The 27995-nt window shown below is 51.2% G+C and overlaps 1 protein-coding gene across 9 annotated transcripts in view; it reads right to left on the minus strand.

The window, feature by feature from the left end:
- Window positions 1-27995, minus strand: part of Pnt (ETS transcription factor pointed) — a 333486-nt gene that overhangs the window by 23614 nt on the left and 281877 nt on the right. For 8 of the 9 annotated variants that reach the window (XM_077707310.1, XM_077707315.1, XM_077707309.1 and 5 more), the window contains 2 exons: window positions 20548-20664; window positions 15706-15906 (listed from right to left, as the gene is read on the minus strand). In XM_077707310.1, the coding sequence (XP_077563436.1) occupies window positions 15706-15906; window positions 20548-20664 (318 nt within the window). Of the gene's footprint in view, window positions 1-15705; window positions 15907-20547; window positions 20665-20895; window positions 21046-27995 lie in introns of those variants that run through there. The other variant, XM_077707317.1, reaches the window with a different exon arrangement.

Genomic DNA, 27995 nt, shown 5'->3' on the forward strand with positions numbered 1-27995 from the left:
CGGCCCTTCTTGCCCGAGAACCTAAGCACCACAATACGCTGCCGGGCAATACAAGGCCGCGGCGCTAAGCGACGAACAAATCTAACGCCTTTCTCACAAGAGTCTCCCCCTATCAAGGGTAAATATACTAAGGCTCGCAACAAGAAGAAAAGAAAATACACCACGTGCGGGCAATTAGCGAAACAATCGACACGACGCGCGATGGGGGTCGAAAAACAAGGAAAGAAAAAAGAAAATACCCGGCAATATTTCACGACGCCGCCCACAAGGTCTCTCAGGGAGAGGGGAAATCGTTAGTGAGCAGCAAGCACTCTACGTGCTATCGCCATCACAAAAGATATAGTACTACCTAATACACGCAAGCGAGCTAAAGAAAGCTACGAATACCGCCTTTATTTTTTCTTCTACGCCGGGGGCACGCAGGCAATCTAACGACGAAAGAAAGGTGAGAAGCGCGTTTGCCGCGCGGCCAATGAGAATGACTGTCCGAGTGGACATCAGCTGCAGCATTTTCGCGCCCTTCGTAAAACGCGCTGTCCTTGCTTCACGGTCAATCACGGCCGTCGGCCATCTACCGTCTGAGAATGGAAACCTTTCTTTTCTCTTTCTCGCCAGGGACGCGAGCGCTGTTTCGCGCCGATGAAAACAGCCTCAGCGTTGCGAGAATAGAGTTGCCGCGAACCGCCATTTCGCTCGGTGCCAGCCCCGCACGGCGACGAGAACAATACTAATGGCCTCAACCTTGATCGCGCACAGCTGATGTCGAAAGAAACGAAGGAAGAAGAAAAAAAATCGAGGAATGTGTTCCATTACAATGCGGAGAGCCTGCGGAAGAACGCTAAACCCACCAAGCGTTGGCCGACGGTATCCGAGAGTGAAATACTAGATGCATCGAAGTACAGCAAAACCTCGTTATAACAAATTCATCGGGACCACAAACTGAATTCGCTATAGGCGGAATTTTATTATAATGGGGTATGATTTTCTCTCCCCTTACTGGAGTTGCACGAAATGCTGCGAATCAAACGACCTCGTTACAAGAAGGGTTGTAGAGTATTCTACTCCGTTCTGTACGCCCTCACGTAGACGACAAATAGGCTGTGTGGGGGCGGTTACAACAGCTGCCGCAAGACCATTCGCAGCAAACTTATAGTCAAGATAAGCTGAACCAGACGTGCCGCTGATAACACGACCGACAAATGTCAGGTTGAGCGCAAACCCGCCGCGGTGGCTCAGTGGCCAAGGCGTTGGTTGTGTTTTGCAGCTGACCCAAAGGACGCGGTTTCCATCCCGGCGGCGGCAGCCGGGAATCGAAGATGGAGGCGGAAAGCGAAAACGCCCGTGTGTTCCGAGATTTAAGCGCACGTCAAAGGTCCCCAGTGGGTCAAAATTATTCCGAAGCCCTCCACTACAGCGCGCCTCATCACCTGTGTAGCGCCAGCGTGTTCAAGCTCACAATAAATTGAGTTCTCGAGCGCCACGCTCGCGTATCTAAGGCGCTACTTTTTTTTTTTTTTTTTTTTTCTGAGCGGCCGGCCAGTGAAGGTGGCTTTTCTTCAAGCCGAGGAAGCATTGCGGAGGAGACGGAGTGACAGGCGGAGAGTGGCTTCCGCTTTCCCTTTGCGAGCGAAGAAGCCACACGCGGCAGGATGCCTCTTCCTGCCAGTTCCGAATAGCATCAGGCGGTTATATTTGTACGCATAATGCGTGCACTATGCTATAATGAAAGGGGGAAACTTGGCGCGGCGTAGCGTACGTGCGTGGCCCAACACTGGCTGCGCTGTCCGCGCTAACGGATGAGCTGCATTGTAACGAAGCTTACGGCGAAAATTTGCTCGCCATTTCGTCACCCCCATTGCGTGTGGGAAATTCAACAAGGGACGAGGCAGAGCAGCCCTTTTTCTATCTTCGCTTCCTTTTTTTTTTTTTTACAGAAGCTTTTTAAACCCCACAGTAACAAAAACCAAACCTTACATGCTATTGGGAACAGAGGCGTTCCTGGCTCGTATCGTCTCAATTGACTTAGAAAAGAACCATTTAGGCGGGAAATTTAGGGTCAATGGCTGCCGCTCGAGACGCAAGGGCGTTTGTAAAACAACTGCAGCAACTCCCTCATGCTGTCAAAAGACGAAGAGTAGGGAAAAGAGGCGGCCCCGAATTTCAACTGATATGCAATAAATTAATAACCACTCAAAAATAACTTTCAGTGCGCTCCGAAGCTTGTCGCACAATGCTCGTCGATATAGCCGGCCCCAAAAGAGCGAAAAGGGCGGATGCAGCGAGACAGAGAGAACAGCGCAGCGGCGTCCCATCACGCCCCGTGCCAGCAGGCGGTGAACCTTCCCCCTCCCCCTGTCACCCCACACAATGGCATTCCGCAATCTGACAAAATACAGGATGCCCCGCTTTCGGCTCCGCTTCACGTCTGCCTCGCCGCCAGCCGCGCAGGTACTGCGCGCACCTATATAAGCCGCCCATGGATGGGGACGTTAACCGCGCATGCGCGGCCTCACAAGCGTCGCCGACGCGCCACTACACAGGGCCAACTTGAGCGTGACCGAGCGAGTATAATTCTATGGACACTCGGGGAACGCCGGAATATGTGGCGGTCGCTCTCATGCGGCTCGCCGTTGTCTTGTTTGTGAGTGTATAGGGACGATGCTATCGTGTCTGGCGCTTTCAGGTGGTTCCTGAGCTTGATGATGACGCTGCTCGTCGTCGCCTGGGGGCCCGGCTGGTTGACTCGCATGATATCTTCCTTTTCGTCAGCTCGCATTCATTATGGTCCGCGTACTCTGTAGCCGGCGTTTTTGCGGTTACGGAGAACGGCGCGCTAATATTCTGCGTAGCCTCGCCCCCAATGAGCAGGGCGACCGCGAGCAAGGTGGCGGCAGGGTGGGAGGGCGAGGGGGTTCGAGGGTGTGGGAGCTGTACCGGCATCCGGACTACTTTGTTAACGAAGAGGGGGGCCCCAGCTCGTCCTGTTCGGTCCCCTCCGACGACGCGCATAAATGCGACCTCGCGCAGCAGACAATGGTACAGCGCGTCGTCGTTAGGCAGGCAGAGAAATACGCCAGGTAATAACAGTAAAAATAAAAGCCTAGCGCCCCTGCCTCTCTCGGCTTCTGCGGGATCCTCCGTTTCGCGCTGTATGTTCTGCTGACGTCTGTCTCTCTTTCTTATCTCTCTCTCTCTCTCTCTCTCTCTCTCTCTCTCTCTCTCTCTCTCTCTCTCTCTCTCTCTCTCTCTCTCTCTCTGCTCGAACACCCTTTCAACCCCCTTTGTTCTGAAAAAGCATCCAAAGCATGCTTTTTGCGTGGGAGTCGTGTGCCCGTGCAAGCTCGCGACACGTAACAATCAACCTGTAGCGCTGTCTGCTCTAGCAACCTCTAAGCAGCAACCTCAAAGGTTGCCTCCTTATGGTGTCCAAATTTTGCAAGCGAAAGTACAGGTGCCCGTACACGCCAAGCTAATCCTTGGGTTCAGCTTCAGCAAAACACACTCAATCGAATAATCCATACAGCCAACAATGAAATTTCGCCAAATGAAGAAGCCGAGCATACGATTTCCGCTTAAAAAGTTCCGCCTGCGCTGTTGCACCACGCAATGCAAACATGACGTTCTGCATTTCGCAATGGCGCAGCACAGTTCACATTTCGGGGTCAAATTCGGGGTCAAATGGTACGCACGTTGCTGCAATTCGCTGCAACTTTCTTGGAGGCACGGATTTGCCGCGCGAACGCATCCTTGTGAAGTTTAACCCCTTATCCACGGGATTACCCTAATGCAGCGCCGAAGAGTTCCAGCTAGTCTTAACCAATTTCTTTTACGAAATTTACCGTCCCAAAACCTGGGCGCCAGCTAGTCTTAACCAATTCCTTTCACGAAATTTACCGTCCCAAAACCTGGGCCCATGATGTATCGTAAGAAGGTCGGAAAACTATCAGTTTAACAGTGGACGCTACGAGCCATAGCCATGAGCGAATAATACTTTACTCCACGCACCCAGCTTTCTAAGAATGTCTCCGAAGGATAGTATCACTGCTTGAAAGGCGAGCTCCAGGAGCGGTCTGTCTTTCTTCGCCGTCGCAAAGTAATTACGTACACCGGCTCGAGCGTTCGTAACGTCAAATTATGTCTTCGCTCTTCTCTCAGTAGCACACAGAAATTAAGTAAGACTCATGGATAGAAGCAGAGAATTGAGGGAGAGGAGCGGGCTCAAGGATTAGGTAAGGTTTGGTAACGGCTCTCCGTTCCCCTTAGAGGCTGCCCAAAACGAAGAACAAAGAAAACGAGACCGCCACCGAGGTTAGGACCATACCTGGCTGGAAGCGATAAAGTGGAGGGGAGAGGGTGTTCGCGACCGTCGCAATTAGGCGCTTCGTTACGACAATCACGAAAGCGCCACGCGCGCGACGCGGCTTCATGGCCGGCAGCCACCGCCGCCACCAACGCCCGCATCCACACGGAGAGAGGGGGAGGCAGAAAACGTGACGAGAACGCAAATCGGGGAAGCACAGTAGCTAGAACGCATCACTCAGGCGCGGCTAGCGCGAAGTTTTTCCATCCTAAGCGTCGTATCGTGTTCTCAGCGGAAACCGAACCTCCTTCGCGAACTGTTCTTTTGGAGCGAAGCTTCTCGTGGCTGGGCGAAACGAAAATCCGGTGGTCCCGTGTACGCAGAAAACTCCTCCGGCGCAACCCGATACGCATGCGCGAAAAAAATAGGGGCGAAGGCGGTCCGCGCGGAGTGGCGTCACCGTGGCCGTTGCAAACATCGGCCGCAATGTTACTTTCAGAACGGGTAAGCCGCGTGTCATGCGTACTTCCGAGGAGCACGCAGCTTTGATTTTCTTCTACAAGCCACGAGCGCGAGGACGGAGGATTGCCAAAGTTCTGGAAGAGACTACATTTTAACCATCACTGCTGTAGTAGCTTTCTCCACCGCATCAAGGACGTCGGATGAGAGTCCGTCCGCGGTGAGAGAGAAAGGAAGAGAGAGGAGGCGGGTGTCGACCTAAAAAAAGCCGCGTCGGCGCAAATCACGGTGATCCGCGCGGCGGCCACTACGCCGGGGCGATCGGCGGGGAAGGCGCGTTCCGTTACCTTGACAAGGCGCAAGGTGAACGCCGTAAACACCTTGGCGATCGGGGTCTCTGCCGGCCGAAAGACAACAGTGCGGAACAGCGTCGCCGCCTCCCCCGCTTTCGGGCGACCGGCCTTGGGCGGCTCGGTTGCAACCGTAGCACGCGCTGTGTGGAGGCTCGGTGGCTGCTGGCAGTTGTCGAGCGCGTGGCGCAGCCGACAGGGAAAGCCCAGCCCTCCTTTAAACTGCTTCTTTCGTTGCGGAAAAATTACGGCAAGAAAAAGAAATGTCAGGGATATTGCCAAGGTCAATTACTTCGGTACGCTTTTTTTTTCTTTCTTTTTTTTCGGGGGGCGGAAAGGAGGGTTATATAACGGGGCCATTACCACCGCCCACTGCATCGACTCTTGAAAGAGCCTCCCATTTTCTGCGCCCTTCACGGAGAGCTAATGTCAGTTTACGAACCTGAGAAGCTTACAAACTGTAGCTAATCACGCTAAAGGCAATTATCTTGATTATTAACGAACGCCTGCCTTGCCTATTACGCAACCCGGGCTTTCTTTCTGTGAGTTCGACGCAGCCGTTCTGGATTAGAGCCACGGGGGCGCCGCTTGGGTAAGCACGGTAGCAGACGACGCGACTTGAACGTTCTCGCCTGTAGCGCTACGCAACAGCCATCCTGGGTCTTTCCTGTACTCGGGTACAACTTTAGAACGACAGCGGAAGCCTTCCCTGCGCCTCGTCACCGCCCCGCTGTTTCTCGGGGCGCAAAGAGTGCCTTAATGGCCGTATTTCGAACGTGGCACTAGTCGTTTCCGTGATTTTTCGGATTTTGTCCGGTTATAAATTACTGCAGCGACAAAAAAGAAACTAGGTGAGAAAAAAAGTAGACAGTTCCACGCACTATAAACCGCAATCTCCTTTCAAAATTCCCGCGCGTCCGGGTCGGTCGCTTCGGCGGAGTGATACACCACACGAGCTATCGTCGATCTTAACTTGTACTCGGGTATAGCACCGCGTTCTTTCGCCCGCACGGCATTCTTTCCCTCTGGATCTTGACTCAGCGGCGTCACACTCCGACAGAACGACATTGTCTAGCAATGCTCCTTCTCGGCTGCCGCCGACGCATGCGCAACGGCTTGAAACACCGCCCTTGATTGTCCGGCTTCATACTCCCGCGACGCGAATCTTCAAGTGGTCGCACATACGCGTTAAAGAGATGGAGCGAAGCTCTTCGAAGGAGACTACACAAGCCAACGGCGCCCGCAAAGTTGGAAAGTCCCTCCGCGCAACGCTTCGATAGGTAAACAAAACAGCCTGCCAGAAGCTCGGCGTCCATGCGCACACCGAAATTGTGTTTCGTTTCTGTTCGTTTACGGGGTCCAGGGGTATTAAAAAGCGCTTAAACGCGACAACACTTGACGCGTGCTGCCGGGCGATATCGTCGAAGGCCTTTCAGCTTGCAAGAGGAATGGACGCGGTGGGAGGAGGATGGGGAGGAGATGAGGAGGAATGAGCGAGGCTGGAGCATTACGTAAGGCACGGCGGCGCTCCCTCTCTCTCCTCTTCCAAGAGAAACGACATTTGCGCCTAATGATACGCGAAGAAAAAGAAGCATTATATTCACCCTTCTTTCACCGCGGCGGCTCTCAGGGCCGCCGTTTCTAACGAGCAGCGTACCACCGACGAGTCCTTGGATCCCCCCCCCCTCTCAAGGCGCCAAGCGAATTGCCGCCTTCTCCTTTCTCCTCCTTCTTCGCCCCTTCTCGAGTTGACGGCGGCGCAGCCTACTTTTCCAAAGTTCAAGTTCTCCGTGCCACGCGGGGCGCCAAAACACGGTCGCTACAATGTGTGTCAGGTTCACGATCGCCCGCTTGCACGCAGTGTTTCGCCACTGTGCAGTGCGCGCTCGCGGGGAAGCCCTCTTTCCGGCGCACCCTCTTGACTCCTGTGTCGCTCTCGCCTCCTTTTCGCCTTTTCGCGCTCTTTGTAACAGCAGAGCTGTTTGAGCTTTTAGTTCCACCGTCCAGCGTTACCAAATAAGGCACGTGAGCGTGCACTTCATGAGGAGCGTCCGGTGTCGTCCAGGCTTGCGCGCCACGTGAGGAGCTCGCAAAAAGTACCAGGAAAAAAATTGGGCCCATCTCCCCGCGAGGGGGACTCGAGTAAATGCGTCGCATAGGGGTGGGTGTATTGCGTTAACGTTTGGTGTTTGGGGAGTTGGTGGTAGTGAATGCGTTGTATCAGCAGCTTCTTGACGTAGTTTGAATGAGTCAAGGATATAAGGCGCGTTCGTAGCCTCCCATTCTGTGTCGGCTTTGTGGCGCAGTGGGTAGAGCACCATGTACCTCGCGTTCCGCCCGCAGGGTCGAGGGATCGAAACCAGGCGCCGGATAGTATTTTTTTTTATATAGTGTAGGGGGAGGGGTGCGGAGTACGACTACGGACGTCAACGCGGGTGACATCGTGAGTTACTGAAATGTTCTGCATTTAAAATACCGAGCGCATGTGAGCGCGCGCCTGGTGAGGAGCGCCCGGCGTCGGCCAGCTCAACCTTCGAGAACACTCTGCCCAGCGTTCGTGGCGTGATCTCTCGCGTGCTATTCTACTCGGCAGTTTCCGTGCGCCCACGCCTGAGGTGGGTATCACAGACGCAATCCGGTTGTCGCGGGCACCAGCGCGTTCTAATGCGGTCCACTTCGGGGGTGATGTGAAAGTCTGCGGACAAAGCGATCCGGGCCTGCCAGTCATGGAGAACGTGCAGCGGCAACTTCGGAAATCCATGAGGTGCAACAGCCGGGTCTGCGACGAAGGGAGAGGGGCCGCCAGCTCCGATGTTTCTGCAGCCTTGCACCACTAGTGCGAGCTGCGCCAGTATTTAACACGAAAGTGTTTTATTCCCGGATACACGAAGATTTGGCTGACGTCATATCCGTCACGGAAGTGACGCCTGTACAACGAAGCAAGCGGCCTGTAAAGGGTGCAATCCCTGCGCACAGAGTCTTCTTGCGGCAAAGTAACTTTTAGTACAAAAGAGCACGCTAAACTTGGGGTTGTTCGCTTTCGTGTTTTACATTTTAACACGGAAGTGTTTTATGCCACGATACCCAGAGATTTCACTGACGTCATATCTGTCACGGAAATGACGCCAGTATACCTTTGCCGAAGCGACCCGCCAGCAGGACGTCACTCGCCAAGCACACGCACAAGACAGCTGCCGACCCGCAAATCATGCTCAGCTGCAGATTTCGCTGCGCATTTCACTTTCGTGTTTCACTGATTCCTATCACAGAGGAATCAGCCACAGTTTTTTTGTTGCTTTCAATAGACACGCGCGTGTAATTACGTGTGCGTGTTTGAAAGAAAAAAGCTAAATGTCCCGTTCTTCTATTATCCCTCTGTTTGGAAAAGAATCCACTTGCACTAAGCCGAACGATAACATGTTGTTATGTCACCGATGCTGATGACGATGATGATGATCGGATGCTTCCCCTTCGTTTCAGGTGCAGGCGGTTGTGAAACACCACTTTGCCTGTTGATCGCGCTGTCGACAACACATTTTGTAGGACTGTGCGCCTTATTTTCCTTCTCCCTCTTTCCTTCTTTCTTTTCTGTCGTTTCCCAGCCCTAACTATTGTAACTTTTATCTCTCTACATCTCCTCGACTTCCCCTTCCCAAGTGAATTCCAGTCGCCCGAGGAAAACCGTCAATTCCCATTGCAACTTTCGCCGCCAGCTCCTCGCGCACTCCTCGATTGTCTCCAGTCGGTTCGGGGCGCGATATCCGGGCACCTCCTTCAGGCGGCGGCAGAAGGCCTCATCAATTTTCATTCGGCGGCGTCCGTGGGCGGCTCACGCCCCAGAAGAGACACGGCGGAGCCTCCCTTTGTGATTACCAGCCGACGCAGGCACGAGTGTCAGTGACACGGCGTCGTCGTGTCGTCGCGTCGGGTTAACCCGAGGCGAAAGGCACCACGATGTATGACGGCCGTGCTTAACCTTGGGAGGTCTCTATTACGCTAGAGGCAGCTCAAGCCTTCAGCCCACTTAGTTTCGGTCTATGGCAAGCCGCCGCAATGGCATGCTCTGGTCCGAACGGAGTTTTCTAGACAGCATGCAGATGGACACCCCAGGTTTTGTTCATTATGGTGGTATAGCTGCCTACACTAAGCGGCGACTTGGCGTATACAGAGGCATTTGCTTCCAGCATGGTGCCGTCTGCTTGGGCATAGTTATACGGTTCTGAGCTGGGCCACAACGTGTACAAGCTATTTATGTTCTTGCGGGTTTTACTTCGGGCGACTGTAGCGATCAGAACTGCTTTTATTATCTTCTCTTTCTCTCCCCCCCCCCCCCCCCTCTCTCCCTCTCTAATATGACTTTATCCTGCCAGCGCAAATGCAAACTGCAACCGTTTCTGGCGAGGGCTTATATCTTTTACTCTTAGGTACAAACCCCTCGTTCGCGTCGTCGCAATTAATTTCAGCCCCGCCATCGCACAACCCCCGAGCCATTCTTCCGGCAGGTGCCGCAGCACCCAAAACAAGCTGGTATAACCTATACCAAGGCAACTCGCCAACGCCGACAAAATGCGCCATTGAAGCAATTCCCCAGAACCGCGCGTTTCCTTAATAACCGCACAACTAGCTGGAAACTCCGCATGCCCCCGCCAGCAGTATTACGAAAAGCGCGCGTAAACTACGGCTCTCGGCTTGTTAGGCGTCCGCTGTCCGCAGTATAATCTTCTTGTCCGCACGCGACACCAGATACTTTCCCCGCACACGCCCCGCCCCCCCACCGGGCGCCAAGACAAAGGACCACACGCGTAGGGAGCGACTGGGAGGCGAAAACATCTTTGGATGCCTGCCACCGCCATTGTCTGCGGTGGCCAGGAATGCGGCTTAGACGAAAAGGCCACCCCTGTATTAAACCGAGATTTCAAACGAGGCGCCTGGCCGGCTGCCCAGAGAAACCTCGCTAAGGATGGGACACGCCACAGAGGCGAAAAGTATGACAAGCCACACTCCGTCACTTCGAAGGCTCATTCCTTACCACGGATTCCACCCTTGTTATTGTTAAGTAAAATTCAGCTGTGGCGGAGCGAGTTTAGTTCAATGTAGTGAACTACAGTAGCGAAATTCTTGTTTTGTTGGAATACCTTTATTGCAAAAAAAAAAAAATGAAGCTCACCCTAACCCGCAAGACTTGAAGGTAGCGAAGCCGTGCGCAACCTTCACGACCATCCCGACGGTTTGAAGCCCATGACTGCAGCCGATTTGGCTCTTCTTCGATGCCGCAACGATCATTGTTGCATATAAGTGTGAGCATGTGAGCATAAGCATATAAGTCACATATAAGTGTGAGCTTCTTTCATTTTTTTGGAAGTGATAATCATTGACATCACCTTGGAGGGGCGTACGCTATGATGTGTCTTCCTCGTTCCGAGCAAGTGTTGCCACCATTACAGCTAACAATGGAGTTTTTTTTTTTTTTTTTTTTTTTGCCAAGCTTGGCCAATTTCGCTAAATAGGTATACGCTTCGATTGACAAACGTGCGTCGGGGACGCTGGGCACGCACTCACGTGCGCACGCTCGGCAATTCCTGGGCATTTTTAACTGCGGACACCAAAAATTAGGATTTGCTAAACAGCTTCGCTGTTAAACAAAGAGAAAGAAAGGAAGCGTTGGGTTTGTGGTCAGCGTTGACCGCACCAAGGAAGCCGCTTACACAACTTACGCAGCGTATACCGCATCGTGCGGTTGGAGCAGTGCTGTTCAGGGGCTTCAAGACTGAACACAAGGGTTCCACGGTTGCTTGAGCAGGATGGCTGGTGCATGCTAGTCAATTATTTAGGCCGCACAAAGCACTTTTTCTCTCCAATTTTGGAAGCAAGTGCTATCCATAGTGGGTCAACATCGCGAACGCACGGCACGCAGAAAGGAAACAACGACACAAGAGTAAGAATATTTCAGCTAATTCTGCCCATATGACGCGAGAGATGTCTGCTTCTTACGTCTTCAATTTGCTTCTTCCTCGGTTTGTGGAATAATTACGAGGGCAGAGAATCAACTTCAACTATACTTTCACATTGAGCAAATACAGATTAAAGCAATGCTAACATAGGCTGCACCACGAACCCGTGCGAGACCAGAAGATAATTTATTAGTTCCAAGTCATCTAAATAGTGGTATAAACAGTGTCAGGCAATGATTGTGAAACAAGCATCGCGAAAGGGTGAGAAAATGATGAGGTACTCCGGGCCTTCGTCGATACTAAGGCGGCGTTCCTGTACTCGTTTCGTTGACTGACACGTGCCACATGCGCAGCTCAGACGTTACTAATTGCGCCCAATCTCTGCGGCGAAGGCGACACAGCCAGAGAACTATGCGTCCCTTATCGCGGCAAGCGAAGTCTTCGCCGCAGAGCGGAAGTTTCCGCAAACAGGCCGCTTATCAACTGCCTCCACGAGCTTTCTGACTCAATCTGTGCAGCTGCGACTATATATGAGTCTCTCCAAGTCACATTAACCCCACAGTCCGCGTTCAGAGCATGTGCCGGTTATCTTTTGAGGCCACAGCTGATGACATCACACAAAAGCCTCGTTACATCGCGTATTTGTATTTTGAAAGCGCCGTTATTAAGACAAAAGTTTCACAGAGCATCAACTTATTTGCGTTTTATGACGCTGCTATCAGCATCGAACAGACAGCCCGCCCAGCACCACAGATACACGCCGATTACAGGAAATAGAACTCGCCAAATTCGCTCACGAAACATGGCCGCCGATTCGTTCTATTGCGGAGGGTATACGCTCAAGGTTCATCTGTCTGGGCAGCGGCCGCAACACTAAGATGACCTGGCTTTCCATCGAAGTTTTCCTTTTTTTCTCTCCAATTCGAGAGAAGCTGAATCCGAAGCGTACAAAAGTGACAGATGTGTATGCAAATAAAGGAAGCTGGGGGAAGAGTTTCGGCCGTCGGGCGACGCCCATAAGGCGAGCGCGAGAGCGGCGCTACGTCTGAGTCACCGGGTCGCTCTCAGTCGCGTTGCAGCATGACCACGCCGACGCCGCCGCCGCGTAAGCACACACAACCTGCGCCGCAAGTCTCGCGTCAACTTCTCTCCCTCGCGCCCGCTCGAGGACACGAGAAGGCGCATGACAGAGTCGCGTGTGCGACTCTCGAGTGTGTATATATATGCACGCGTGCTGTCGAAGACTGCCTGCCTACTCGCAACGCCCGCCCCGGGAGAGCCGTATTTGCTCTCGGGGTGGGCGTGCCCAGGCGCCGCCAGATCCACCCCTGTGTGTATACGAAAGGCGCTAGGCCGAGCTCTGCCCGCGAGGTACAACATCACGCTTCTTGCTCAACCTTGTGTGATCCCCCCGCCTCGCTTTCTGGTTCAGTTTACCTCCTTGCTAACTCCGAAGCTTTTGTCTCCTTCGGTCGCTGCTAGGCGTTTCCGAGTGTCGACGATTCTCAGATGCTCCCGCTCTCTCTCTCTCTCTCTCTCTATATATATATATATATATATATATATATATATATATATATATATATATATATATATATATATATATATACAGAAAGATAGGGCAGCAGTCTACAACGCCAAGGGAGGCATAGGGGTGTGGTTAGGCTCTTTTCTTTTTCACTACGGTTAATGAAGTAATCATTTTTTTTAATATACAGAAGAAAGAAAGAAAGAAAAACACGCGCCCAGAGTGGGGACCGAACCCACGCCTTTCGATTACATGTCGAATGCCTTACCAATTCGGCTATCTGGGCGACTGTGTTCTCCTTCACTTTCCGGGCTATTTATATTTACTAGAAGTGTATATGACGCTTGAGGGTGGTAGCCAGCGCCACTCTGACTACACGGGGAGAAGGGGACCTTCTTTTCAACCCCCGGGGCGTGACTCGAGCGTCTACAGCCTGTCATGAGCGGGTAACTGGCGGGAAGCCCTCTTATGCTACCTAGGCATCAAGGCTGCCAGAACCGAGACCCTCGCTAGGCTTTCGCAGAATAATATAGTAAGGAAATGAGGGGCTCGTTGAGGAAATACAGAAAGATAGGGCAGCAGTCTACAACGCCAAGGGAGGCATAGGGGTGTGGTTAGGCTCTTTTCTTTTTCACTACGGTTAATGAAGTAATCATTTTTTTTAATATACAGAAGAAAGAAAGAAAGAAAAACACGCGCCCAGAGTGGGGACCGAACCCACGCCTTTCGATTACATGTCGAATGCCTTACCAATTCGGCTATCTGGGCGACTGTGTTCTCCTTCACTTTCTGGGCTATTTATATTTACTAGAAGTGTATATGACGCTTGAGGGTGGTAGCCAGCGCCACTCTGACTACACGGGGAGAAGGGGACCTTCTTTTCAACCCCCGGGGCGTGACTCGAGCGTCTACAGCCTGTCATGAGCGGGTAACTGGCGGGAAGCCCTCTTATGCTACCTAGGCATCAAGGCTGCCAGAACCGAGACCCTCGCTAGGCTTTCGCAGAATAATATAGTAAGGAAATGAGGGGCTCGTTGAGGAAATACAGAAAGATAGGGCAGCAGTCTACAACGCCAAGGGAGGCATAGGGGTGTGGTTAGGCTCTTTTCTTTTTCACTACGGTTAATGAAGTAATCATTTTTTTTAATATACAGAAGAAAGAAAGAAAGAAAAACACGCGCCCAGAGTGGGGACCGAACCCACGCCTTTCGATTACATGTCGAATGCCTTACCAATTCGGCTATCTGGGCGACTGTGTTCTCCTTCACTTTCGTTCGAAAGTGAAGGAGAACACAGTCGCCCAGATAGCCGAATTGGTAAGGCATTCGACATGTAATCGAAAGGCGTGGGTTCGGTCCCCACTCTGGGCGCGTGTTTTTCTTTCTTTCTTTCTTCTGTATATTAAAAAAAATGATTACTTCATTAACCGTAGTGAAAAAGAAAAGAGCCTAACCACACCCCTATGCCTCCCTTGGCGTTGTAGACTGCTGCCCTATCTTTCTGTATTTCCTCAACGAGCCCCTCATTTCCTTACTATATTATTCTGCGAAAGCCTAGCGAGGGTCTCGGTTCTGGCAGCCTTGATGCCTAGGTAGCATAAGAGGGCTTCCCGCCAGTTACCCGCTCATGACAGGCTGTAGACGCTCGAGTCACGCCCCGGGGGTTGAAAAGAAGGTCCCCTTCTCCCCGTGTAGTCAGAGTGGCGCTGGCTACCACCCTCAAGCGTCATATACACTTCTAGTAAATATAAATAGCCCAGAAAGTGAAGGAGAACACAGTCGCCCAGATAGCCGAATTGGTAAGGCATTCGACATGTAATCGAAAGGCGTGGGTTCGGTCCCCACTCTGGGCGCGTGTTTTTCTTTCTTTCTTTCTTCTGTATATTAAAAAAAATGATTACTTCATTAACCGTAGTGAAAAAGAAAAGAGCCTAACCACACCCCTATGCCTCCCTTGGCGTTGTAGACTGCTGCCCTATCTTTCTGTATTTCCTCAACGAGCCCCTCATTTCCTTACTATATATATATATATATATATATATATATATATATATATATATATATATATATATATATATATATATATATATATATATATCCCTTCATCCTCTGACCGGTGCGTTCTGCTGGCGTCAAGACGAACAAACACGCCATGGTTTTCAAAACAGCTACTCTGATTGCTTAGCTATTGCTTCGGCGTTAAGCAGCGTAAAAAGCCTATCACGCTCGCCTTCTGAAATGACAAAAAAAACACACCCACACACACACACATGCGTAAGGAAATAGGTAGCCTCTATTTCACGAGACCAATATATGTTTCACCTCTCAGCTACAATGGTTACGACGATGAAGCGAAAATTTAAGCTTCTTACAGGCAAAAAAAAAATATATGTCTTGAATCTCCCTGAACACAAGTGCACAAGCGCAGCGCTTTGATACTGTGTTCCGATCAACCTGCGTGGATTCTGCGTGGATAGCTTCGGCTTGTCGTGTTGCTCGCATTACATTTGTTTATTACACCGCAAAGGGTGGAAGCCATTCCCGCGGCAACAATTAGTGCATAGTATAAAACAGTTGCAGCGCCTCGGAAGGAATCACGGGGCTTCTCCGCATCACACTTACGTACGCCAATAAAATACCGCTTGCGCCTGATTCGCCACAGCGTAATCTAAACGACCAAACCACTGGGACAAACTGAACAAAATCTGACGAAGTGCGCAATTTCACAGCCCAGACCCAACTTTCATCCGTCAAGTCTAAGCTGGAACGCCATATTTTCCGAATTTGCGTAGTAGCTAGCGGGCATGCGCATTGCAGTGAAGCGCGCCAACGGGAGCGACTACCCATCCCAGATCACTCACCGCCCCCGTCTTCAGCCAAAGCAGGACCTCCGCGGATTTAGCGTGTCTAAGCTACACCCGGGCTATGAGGCGCGCCGTAGTGGAGGGCTCAGGATTAATTTCGACCCCTTGAAGGTATTTGATGTGCGCCAAAATCTCGACACACGGGCGTTTGTTGGACCCATCGCAACACCTTACTACAAATAAATGTATCGCCGCAGAGCATGCCGTTTTAGAAGAAACAAGCCGGGATAAGGAAATGCTGGTGGTTATCCTACCTTTCTGCAGTATGTCCAGGTGCTCCCAGAGGATGTCGCCCATGAAGGGCGGGAACCTGGTGAGGAAGGCGTCCTTTCCCAGCGCGCACATGTCCTTGCCCTTCATGGCGAAGCTGGGCATGTTCACGCCTTCCAGGCTGAACTCCCGGATGGCCCACCCTAGCCAATGGGCCACGTCCATCTCGGCCCACTGCCGGGGGTCTGGCAAGGGATGCGGGAAATGGGACGGAATGGGGGCAAAGAGACACAAAGACACAGGGGACGTGAGAAACGAGTACCTCACAGTGTCGGGGATCTCTCGGTAAAGCGGATCTGCACAGTTTAAGGTCATCCCGTGGTTCGGCTTCACCACAATGCAGTCGAGTGACCAGTCCATGCCGCCGACAAAGCAAAGTCGGTGAATGCCAACAACGTGCATGCCATTTGACTCAAAAAGATGATGTGCGCTGAGACACTGGATACTGCAGAGCGCCACGCTTGCATTGCGTGATGCCGCGGCGCAGGCGAAACCTTGGAGTCAAATCCTATGCTCGATATTCGCCGAAATTTCGCTAAATTTCATTGTTGGCTGATTGTATTGCTCAATCTAGTGCATTTTGATGAAGCCAAACCACGGGATTGCCTTAGAGAGTGCCACATACACAAGTATACACATGAAAAAACACAACTCGGAAAATCAACAGAAAACCACGCTAGAGCCAATAAGAAAGGAATTTTTCGAAGAACCACTCAGTACAGTGAATATTAGAGTTAACGAACCAATCGCTGAAAAGTGTTATAGGGAGTCCAAGCAAAAAAGCCGACACAAAACGGCGGTGTACCCGCTGAACTCAGATGATTTAGGTAGAGTAACTTTCGATTTCTCACCTATTTCTTCCTCGACAGCGGCAGTCCTGGGCACAGCGTTAAACACTAATTAAGATGCTCACTCAACACGCATGAGTTCTGGCACCCTGCGGGCACTTTACGTTTCGGAACAGGACGAACTTGCGCGATGAAGGCCCGTGAAGCAGCGCAATGCGAAGAGCTTCGGAAGAGAGCCGGCTAACGTTGTTGCTTAGCAGACTTATACCCCTGTAGCCATATATACTCCCATCAAAGAAGCGAGCGTATAATATGCCTCTGGGCAACGGCGTCCCGTGTGGCGGAGGTTCGACTCTGATGGGGCCATTAGAAAGCGCTATAACGCCAAGTGTGGCTTTTGAAGCGGTCGTATACACGCACGCGCACTTTCGCCGTTACGCGTCTGACGCATCATGCGCTGAAGAAGAAGCGTCGTTCATAGGGCGGCTGCAATCACCGAGGCATAAGAAGTCCTAAACGAGAACTATCGGCGTAGAGTCGCTTCTCCCACAAGTCGTAGTACAGGTACGTGAAAATGGACCACGTCTGCTCCGAGACTGACCAGCCGTTCCCGAGAGCTCCAACTGAAGACCTGGCACGGACCACCAACTGAACATCGACATTTATACCAATTTCGGTGCTAGCCTCTTCGGACAGCAAGCAAAGCAAGCAAGCCATATTCCGGGCCCGCCAATAAGTTGTTGTCCTCGCTTGTGTTTATATAGTGGTTGCCACGCTTGTGCATCGATGCGCGGTTGTAAGGTGTATAAATTGATTTTCTTCTTGTGGCGCCCGATAGCCCTGCTTTTCTTTTTCGTTCATATGTTCCGCCATAAGCTGATAACAAAAAAAAAAACGAAATACATACAACAAGCGTGCGCGAGCCTGCGTTCGTTATTTACGCTTTTCGTTATGTCTTCGTTACTTTCCCTTCCCTTTAACGTAGTGGGCGTGCTTCGGTTTAAGGAAGCTATTGCTTTGTTGTTAGCGTTATAGTACGTACATGAGGAGTTAGTACGTCCCACGACTGCTGATTGAAGGACTCAGTCATAAAGACCGACCAAGTCAGTGCAAAGACGCAGAATAACGTCACACGAGAGGAGAACTACGGCCCCCACCTCCTCGTTACGCCACCGAAGACCATTTTCTCGCCGTAAACGAGCAATTTCCGCAGAGCTTCCGAGAACCTCCATCGAGTCTTCCGACGCACGGACGCAGGAAGCAACCGAAGCTAGGCCGAGTGAAAGAAAGCGTACAGAATTGGAGCATGCGATTTCATCGAAATACAAGGTGTGACAAGTTTCGACGGCTCTTCTCGCTCCCTCGAGATGTCTCGAGACATGCAGGTCGACATTGACGGCGCGACGCGATTGGTCTCACAGGGCGGATGGGAAGGAAGCGTGAATGATGACTTGTCAAGTTGTGCGATCGTTGTATACTATAAGTTTCGAACCGGGCCGGAGTGTACCCGACTCCACAGTGGGGTGTGCGGACGCAGGGGAAGATTCTGGAGGCAGTGAATCGGCGCCGACGGGGGGAGCACAGTATTTGCATGTAAGTGCTGCAAAACGCGCGGCGAGCAAGCCACACCATAATTAACTGTGAAGCCAAGTACCATCTGCGGGCGTTGACTACGGCTTTTTTTTATTAGAGCAACTAAGGCCTTGCGTTTGCCGACACTCGCAAAACACAGCTACAATCCTCGCTCCACAACCCCATTCTTTTCATTGTCGCCACTTATACGTGGAGAGAAAAAAATGCGAAAAACACAAACACACGCCGAGTACGGGGCCATTCGTCCACAAAATGGTCGGTCGATGACCGCCGGCAACCCGAGCACAACAACACAGACAGCGTTGCAAGCTCCCCTCCTGGAACCATGGCAAGTGCGTGCCATTTGCATGGCGTTGTTGTTCGCGCGCGGGGGTGGGGGGTCTAACCAGGGCAGAGCGGCCACGTGACATCCGGCGGACATGGCCCAGTATATAGTATAAGGGAGGGGAACTGCGATTCACCTGTCACACAAGGGATATCCTGCCTCCGCACGCTTCGCTCCAGGAGCAACGCCCGCGACCCTATGGCCTCCCCCGCCCCGCCGGCCACACGACCACGGCACAATGGCCACAGCGCGCTCTCTGTCGTCTATGAAAATAAAGATTAAAAAAAAAAACTAAATAAGAAATCCCATTCGTTGAGCCGTGCCCGCGTTTTGCGGACCAATCCCTTCGACGCGGCTGTCACTGTCACCAAACTCCCCCTCCCGTCTCCTCAGCACCCGACGAGTGATGCCACAACAGCGACCCACGAAGACACCGCGCTGAAAAACCCGCGATCGCGCAGCGTGAGGAACTCCTTGTGCCGCTTATAGGCGGCCTCTCGCTCCCCTTTTAAGAGCTAAGTGTCGCGCTCTGAATGCCTGCGTCATGTTCGTCGTGGAAGCGCCGTATGCGGGACTATACATGGCTGCAACCACCGTGGGTGCGATGCTTTCAAGTACAGCGCTTCTTCCTACATACGCGAAATTCAACAAGATCGGATCCCGCGGAGAGCATAAGAACACGCATTTCGAGGACGTGTGCCACGTTGCCGCACGGTCACGTGACACACAAGCGGTCTTGCGATGTGACAGCTTTTGCACCACGTGTGACACAGAACCTTGTAGATTTAGACAACCCTCTTAATGTTGGAAAGCTTCTCCCGAAACAATCCCGCTGAAAATCGCAGTAAGGCACCAAACGAGGGAGTGAACGACCGTAAGACCTTGGTTCCGTAGTGCGAAATCTTAATCCGCTGGGTTTGAATGACATTATAGGCACAACCTCCTTTCCCTGTTCATGTATATATTGAAACATCCCCATAAAATACATTGAACCACCGTTATAACAAGATCGCTTTATTCTAATTCTCGCGTTACACGAAGTTTGTCACGGTCCCTCCTGCTGTTCTCGGGGTGAAAAACTTCTCCCTGCTTATGACGAAGTACCGCTTATAATAAAGTTTAATAAATATTGACGAAGTACCGCTTATAACAAAGACGAAGTACCGCTTTTTTAAAGTTTCGTGTCCGGGGGACTTCTATGTAACGAGGGTTAACTGTACTAAAACATTACGCCGCCTGCTTCTCGGCTCAGCGGAGATGAATTGATTTGTAAAGCGTAATTCATTCCTGATTTCTACGTTCTTGTAAGCTGCGTGCACAAACGTTGCAGGAACGTGTGAGAAATTATGGGAAAGATATATTTATTACCTAGTCCTCCCACATAGACTAGTAACAACCTTTCGATTCACCTGCACTTGTTTTAATCATGATAAATTCTTTCGACTGTTTAATTGGTCTCGTAAACTGATTTATCAAAGCACAAGAGGTTTTGTAACGAAGCAACCTGTAGGCGAAAAGCGGGGCAGTCGTTGGTCGCTGGCAGCATGGTCACAAACTATAGGAAGTGTTTGTAGCTATGTTTCTTTCTTTTTTTTTTTTTTTTTAAGGTAGCGAAAAATTCGGAGCATCGGTACATGTCGCCGTTTGAGCATAAAGAATGCCAGAGTGTAGAAAAATCACTTTCTTGTCCTCGTATTCCATTCGATATAAATTTCAAAATATGTTAAATTGTAATCGAAAGAATACGGTCAGACGACCGGATAGACCGTATAATAGGCCTAATCAAACTGATTTATTTGGGGCGCACTTGGGCCCGCAGAAAAGAGAACAAAAAGTAACGTTGCTCGCTGCTCGGCGTCTCACACACAACCCACGCGCCCAGCGTCTTCGCCAACCTCCGTCCCGTACGTGGCGGCCCAGTCCACTTGGCGATCATGCGAGGGGTGGCCGGGTGTGGAACCGATGGTTCGTGCGTCGCGGAAACACCGCTTAGCTCTCGGGCGATTGGTGAGCATGCGGCAATGTGTATATATATATATATATATATATATATATACAAACACTCGCACGCACACTCCCCGCGCATACTCATGGCATCAGAGGCAAAACATGCTCCTCACCTTTGGGAATGTTGAGCGTCTCCCGCTCCTTCTCCCAACTGCTGAAGCTAGCAGTCAAGGCTTGTGTCATCTTCTGGTTGGTCCCAGGGGTGAGAGGAGGCACTTGCGTTGGCAGTTCTGCGACAGAAAAGGGGAAAAAAACTAATTAGGCACACGGAGTATACCGTCGGAAAACAAACAACAAAAATCACTGCATTAGCAGGTAGCGAGCTCAAAGGCGAGTAACCTAACCAGCTTGTGCAGCTTAGTCGAAATAAAGCGTAAAGCCCAGTTTTGAACACAATTCCAGCTTTCTGGTACAACCGATTACTGAAAGCAGCGCAGTGCAGGCTGGAAAGCAAGACGTACTCGGCATCCCTCATTCCGTGGCCGGTGATGCGGAGATGAGTAAAGACGAGGCTGACAAACAGACTCCGAGGGGTCGATGTCGTGGAACTGATCGTGACGGCAAACACGTGGCACATCATTCCACCCCGCACGGAGAGCCACTGGGTTACACGAGAAAGACGTAGCGCATCCTTTCCAGTAGAACTCAGGGTGTGTGTGTGAGCGAGAGAGTGTGCGGGAGAGGGGCCTCATTTCGTTACATTTCTCTTTTGTCCCCTTCGGCTTCCAGAGAATCTCGAGTTTGAAAACTCTTCACTCGTTCATTGGGCAGTTCCGTCAGGCTGGCGCCCGACTGGTTGGCTGGTTGGCGTCGGCTGCGACGAGGAAGTCGACTTGTGCCAACAACCAACCAACAACCACCAGCGCCGTCAAGCCCAACGCTGTCTTGGGCGAGTGCGAGAGAGAGAGAAAGTGAGAGAGAGAGAGAAGAGCGATAAAGAAGCGCAGCTCGAAGCCGCAAATCGGATGTGCGTCATTTTAGAGCGCGCCGGGAGAACGAGGCGTGTGGAAACGCCGACTCGTTCGGGCATTCTGGGGAGGCACGTAAGCGGAGCAGATCAAAAAGAAAAAAAAAAAAAAAAAAAACCTAGCACTTGCACTTCGCTAGAAAAATGATCGCGAACGGCTGCCCTCCATTGCGAGTGTTCCTGTTCGAATCCGTTGGCGAACTGTGCGAATGTACGTACGGAGAACGAAAAATAGGACTGCTTGCAGTTGCGAATCGGGTCGGGTGTACACGGCTTCAGCATTCCCACAGAATCAGCGATCACAGCGGGCGCGTTATCTTGAGACTCCCGTGAATTTGTGTGCTGGCTCATAACGGCCAAGCTTAAACATTTGGTTCATAGACAGGAGTGCCAACGGTCCGCAGGCGGAGGGCAAAATCATTTCAAGCAACTACGGTTTTCCGAGCCATTTACTGTCTGAGCTGCGGACTCCCTGTAAAGAATGCTCCACTGCAAGCACATTGATAACAACGGAAAGCCGACTTTATAGAGGACAAAAATATAATTTCAGCAGAAACAAAAAAAAAAAAACTGCCCAGTGGCGTTGTTCGTACATGGGAAGCTCGAATAGCACATATTCGCCAAGAAGAATCGGCAAAGAACCCATATACAAGCCAAAGGGAAGTTGTATCACAGCAGCAGCATCTCAAAAGCACGCCTCAGCGTCGGAAAAAAAAAAACACTGAAACTTGATGGTTTGCGGCTGCGTGCATGCTTATGGTGGGAACTACAATTATAATCACGAGTTAAGCAGCAGCGAAGACCTACTGTAAACCCTCAATGAGAAACGAAGCAAAGTACAGTTGGAATAGAACAAGAAATATAACTTAACAACGTATGGGTTAGAGCTAGTTGGTAATCCATGTTACGAATTTCAAGCGTGAAAATGTAGACAGGGAACGAACGGGACAAAGACAAAATTTCTGTTGTAATTTAGCGCTTGTCTTTGTCCCGTTCGTCCCCTGTCTACATTTTCGCGCTTAAAATTCGTACCATAGAACAAGAAGCATTAGCACTGATCGAAGGAACGCACCATCGCCCCTGAGTCGTTATAGCATGCTGTAAATCGATACCAACAATATAAGAACTGCACTAACAAACGATTACGAAGGAAAAAACAGCTAGCTTGGGCATGAAATAACGTGAGAAGTAGCTCGTATCCACACGTGCGCCTATAAACCTGCATAAGAGCTGGTTCTACGCTGGGGGATATCCGCATCAACATCCTCACGAAACTCGCGCTCTCAACCGGCGATTTGCGACATAGAGGGTAATATCCTGCTCGAGAAACGGTAGCTGCCGTTCCGTTCCGCCTCCGTATCCCGCCACACCGGGTACGTTGATCGTGTAGGAGACAAAGAACGGCTGCCAACGCGAGGCTAGTGCAAGCACGCGCAAGAGTGACACTAAATTTAAAAAAAAATCTAAATTAGAAATTAATTGGCACACACTTAAAGAACGCTTCAGAACTACTCTCACCAGAGAATCCAGGTTCCCTTCAACAACTGCAGCACAGTTCGAGATGAGCTTAGGAAACGCGAGCTTAGGAAATGCAAGACAAATTACAACCATTTTTTTATGTAACATCCCTAAACGCACCAATGTTATGTTCCCCCTCGATTCTCGTTAATTCATATCCGTGTGGAGACAAAATGTTCGGTTCAATTATCACTAGTGGGAAATAACAATGACAAATCAATTTGACCGCCGGCCTAAAGCGAGTTTTAATGGAGCAAACAATCGAGACAATAAAGACCGCAACTGCGACAAGTCTGTTCTGTAAACACTACCGCATTAAAACATTATTTTTCAAGGGCGCCGTGCGGCGTGTTCAGAAAAACTGAACCCGCGAGGATTTACCAAATATAACTTCACAGAGGAAGGCTAACTCAAACGGGAAAACCCGCATTTAACATTACGCACAATGCGCACGGGTGTCTTTTCTGCGAGGTATAGTTTTACGCTTCAGCGAACAGACAGCACAACGTTAAGCTTCCCGGACGTAACGACACGAAACCAGACGACAAGCCACTGAACGCGGCGATGACAGGGAAAGATAAGAATTCCATTAGCTAGGGAACCAGCAATCACAGCTCCGGTTTACGTAAGCTTCCGCCAGCAAAACTAGATTGGGACAACCCGGAGTGATTCAAATTACACTCTTAACAGCCTTATATTGGCGAACCACGTAACAATTAACGTAGATGCGTCATCTGTCGTCCGTAAGGGGCCGGTGTACCAGTGCTGGGCTTTCCCCCAACATGTGATCAACAAACGGGCTGTTTCAGACTACCACGAAACAAGACGCGGGAAATATAAGGGCTGTCCCGTGCAAACGGTCAAAGAGGAAACGTAGCGGACTGAAACACGCTGGTCGTCAAATTATACAAGATATTAAAACCATCACATGTATAAACATGCGAAAGTAACCTTCCAGATCTGAACGTCCTGGCGACGTAGTCCCATCGGCGAAGCTTTCCAACAGGTGCATAGTGGTGGCTTCAAACGTCGTTCGAGGTTTACGTACAAGCGAACGGGGGTTCAAAACTAAAGTCCTTATCACTATCTTTCACCTACGTCAGTCGTGCATAATACCTGTCGTGCACACAGAGCGAGACAGCCCGCTTCAATACACTATTACAGTGCTTCCACAGGTGCTCATAATCTGAACGGAAGACGCGACTTACGTGACGCGAACTTTATACGAGCCTCGAAAACGATCCAAGTGATTTCGCGGAACACTGCTAGCCTCCTCCAACCATGGGTAGATAACAAATAGCGTTCCGTAGCTGCAGCAAGCGAAAACTAAAAACAAAATTGTCAAACCGAAAATCCTCTTCTGGAAGCACGTCTTCTCCACCACACAGCTTGCACTGGCGGGCGACATTGAAAAATGTCGCGCCTCCGGAAATGAGTGGTTTCGTTCTTGTCGGCGGGGCCCAAGAACTTCATTGTATACCGACTAGATCGCTTTGTCTCCTCGAAGCGCCTCTGGTGGTAGTTGTCTCGGTTGGTTTGAACATGCCGGAATAATTACCTCCGAATGCCCTATTCTTTGTTTGATACCTTCTTCGAATACGCTCCGCTGTACATAGGCGGCATCTTCGAAGACGGAGTGACAAAAGAAAAAAAAGCGGACTAGCAAAGCGGCTTCAGCGCAAGGACGGAGGGCATAGGTATACTTTCACAGCAGGCGGTTTCCTTTTGAAGCGCAGACCCGGACCCTGATTCCCGGTAGGACTACAACCAACTCTGTCGTCTCTCCCAGGCCCTTTGTGCCTCCGGCATTTGCCGATGGCCCTGCAAGCTTACACAGTAAAACAGCCGAGACCAGCTGAGTGCAGCAGTTAAACAAGCCTAGTAAAGCCACAACGATAGTTGACACTCTCATTCTGTGCGATGCTTGCTTGACGGAGACCGAAAACAGAAACGATATCTCGGATGAAAATTGTTGTCTGAACAGATCTACCTAAAAGCATTATTAAAGACCTGCGCTTATGGCGATCGGCAGGGTGCGTATTTACTATTTTGCTTTGGAATTGCAAGAACAAACAGACGACAGAGATGACCGCTTTGTTGCAGTTGCTAGGCCTTAAAATCCCTGTACGAGAACTGTAAAAACAAGAACTGTAAAGTTCTACACACAGAGAGAACGCCGTATGAAGCTGCACGCGTTCGGGAGTCAGCAAACGACCGCCAGGCAATTTGCTAGCTGTCAATTTCGAAGATAAATCACTTTCCGTGTCCCCATTGAGGTCCGAAATTACTTCGTCTCAAGTAGTGCCACCACAAAGATGGCTTCCGAAAAGCAAATGAGGCGGCGCGGAAAAAGGCAAAAAAAGAAGCGGGAAAATCAAACAAAGAAGGGACAGCGGCGGCGAAAAGAAGCCAAAGAAGTCCCGCCTCCCCTGCCGCTAATTCGATGTGCTCCGCTCGCGGAAGAAAGGACCAATAACCTCATCATCATCGCCGTCTCAAAGCTGCTGCTTCTGCTCTCCCGATTTGCCCGCCCGCTCGATCTCATTTTCGTGCGAGGCCCGCCGCCCGCTAAAGCGTATCAAATCGCATTTCGACCTCGGAGAACGCTGCGGCGACAGCTGCGGGATGACCAGGTAGCCGGCCCGGTCCCTCGTGGCACGCGCGCGTGGTCCTGCAGCTCTGCCTTCTGGCGGCGGGACCTCACGGTAACGACGTGTGTCCCGACGCGAAAAAAAAAAGACATTCAGCTCACGTGGCCGAAATCGGCCAATCAGACACGCCTCGGGGGCCGCCACTAGTGAAGACAAAGCCTGCACCCCCTCCCTGTCCGAACAGGAATCATCCTCTCCGCCGAACAGCAGCAGCAGCAGCTCGGAATGGCATTCTCCAAAGCGAGGTCGCGGACGCAACACCTGCAACAGCACGCACAACCTGAGCGCGCGACAACAACAGGCGTTCGTGTGGCGGTGAGAGTGAGCCACCTGCCTTTTCTGGGTTGCTGGAACACGCAGGCCTCGCGAGGCAGCTGGTGCATGCCGCCGCCGCCGCCGCGTTTTGACGCACAGCTCGCTTGCGCGGGGGGCGTTGCTTGCGTGCGTTTTCGGTGCCGCGTGGTGTAACTAACGAGTAGAAGAGCTCCCCTTCTTGAAGCCCACGCGAAGTTGTTGGGACGCGTCGTTCGGTTAAGGAGCACCCTCGACACGCAGTTAAAACCATGCACTGCGGCTAAATCGCCCGACTTAATACAACGTAATGGGAGTGCAGTCTGATAGGGTGAAACAACCACGTATAGAAAGACTGAAGATGTAAGCTGTGTTCCAGTTTTCAGAGCACTCAACTGGTGCACGCTCGTGTACTTCGATCTCTGCCCACATTTACACCCCTATTACCGATTTTTTTAATCTCTTTGACGCCACTTCGTGAAAACATATTTTGTTAAAACTTGTCACCGGTGTCAACTTTCTGGCTATCTGCGCTGCCAGCAAACAGTGAAAATTGGTGTTTGGCGCTCATGGAAATTATCCACACTTTCGTCCCCATTTGCAACATCTAGGCAGAAAAAAAATTGTCCTGATTAAGCGGTTCAGAGTTCGAACCGCAAGGGCAACCAAACCGACTCTAAACCACAACGACGTTGGCTGAGTCTATATAGCGACACATGCACGAGGCAGATGGATGCCGACGACATCAAGCAACGCTGTCGTAGGGTGAGATGGGGCATGAGTTAAGGACGGGAGTTGCACTGCAAAGAAAAAACAAATGAACCCAGTTTTCTTCGTGGTCGACGTAAAGATGTTTTCTGCCTTTTTTTCCCTTGGATCGCAACTTGCACCTCTAAATTACCATGGCCACCGTTTCTTCAGAACTGAGACTCTTGCAGTAACGCGCCCGAACAGCAGACGAGCCTCCCGAATAGATTTTCGGGACCGACTTCTGGTAGGAAAAGAAGCCTGGTGTGCGAGGATCGCAAACAGCGCTGTCACGAACTCGCTCGCGGCTTCTCCGGGCAGCTGCGGGCACAGCATGACGGCGCCTCACTGAGAAGACCCATCTCGAAAAATTAGGCGTGCCCTTGACCTCCACCGAGCGGCGCCCTCTCATTTGGGCGTTCCGAGCGCTGGAGGGCACGTTTGGCGCGCGGAGCAGAGGTGCCGCCGCGGCCGCTCGGATCGCGGAGATCAGAGCACCACTGGAGTGGCGCTGACCACTTCGCGTCATTTTCCTTCCTCGAAGCTGAATAAATTTCTTTTTTTGTCTCGCCAAATCGCACGCGAGCTCTGGAAATGTGAACGTTGGACGGAAGGAAAAATAATGGTGTGTGTCGAACGGCTAAACGCTTCATGTGCTGTTGATAGCATAACGAACATCAAGTGACCCATCTACTCAAGGTTGCTTGCAATACCTCATGTTAGTACACATTTTGGCTTCGGCAGGCCCGTTTACACATTTGCTGATTTTAACTCCCCGCGCACCTTGTTTGAGCTCAGTGCTGTAAGAGATGTCAGGGCTATGCTTAGTAGACGAACCGCGCTGAAAGCTGCCGCCAATTCGCCAGTACCCGCTATCTTGTATAAATACCATTAAAATTGTTCTCTGAGAAAAGTGTTCTTGGCTCGGCGTATCTACCTCGGAATCGGGTTGGTGACGCATAAAAAATCACCCTCAAGTGCCAGATTAGCGTCGGCCCGACATCACCCTCCCAGAGCCACTACTCTTTGTCGTCGCAGTTCATATCTCCAGGACTGAAAGCATCCGGTCCCTGCAGTGCTGCGACCTCGTCGAAACGAACCAGCCGGAGTGCAGCAGCGCACCGCTGAGGCATGGCTCAGTGACCTCTCTCCCCACCTTCTCCCTTTCTGCCGAATTTCGCCGCCGTAGCCAGTGCGTGCGCCGGCGGCAGAAGCAAAAACTTCAAGTGGTCGCAACATATGGCGCCCGTACGGCAGAATTCCCCCTCCGCCTTCTTGGCGGCGGGAACAGCAGTGGCAGCAGTAGACTTGCTTGGGGGACACCACCGCAACCGAGCTACAAGGCTGACCCCTTGAAGCCTTCACCCACCCCCAACCCCTCGGCGCA

The sequence above is a fragment of the Haemaphysalis longicornis genome, unplaced genomic scaffold (genome assembly GCF_048455015.1).
Source record: "Haemaphysalis longicornis isolate Haplotype H1 unplaced genomic scaffold, Haemaphysalis longicornis Haplotype H1 scaffold_4, whole genome shotgun sequence".
Lineage (NCBI taxonomy): Eukaryota > Metazoa > Arthropoda > Arachnida > Ixodida > Ixodidae > Haemaphysalis > Haemaphysalis longicornis.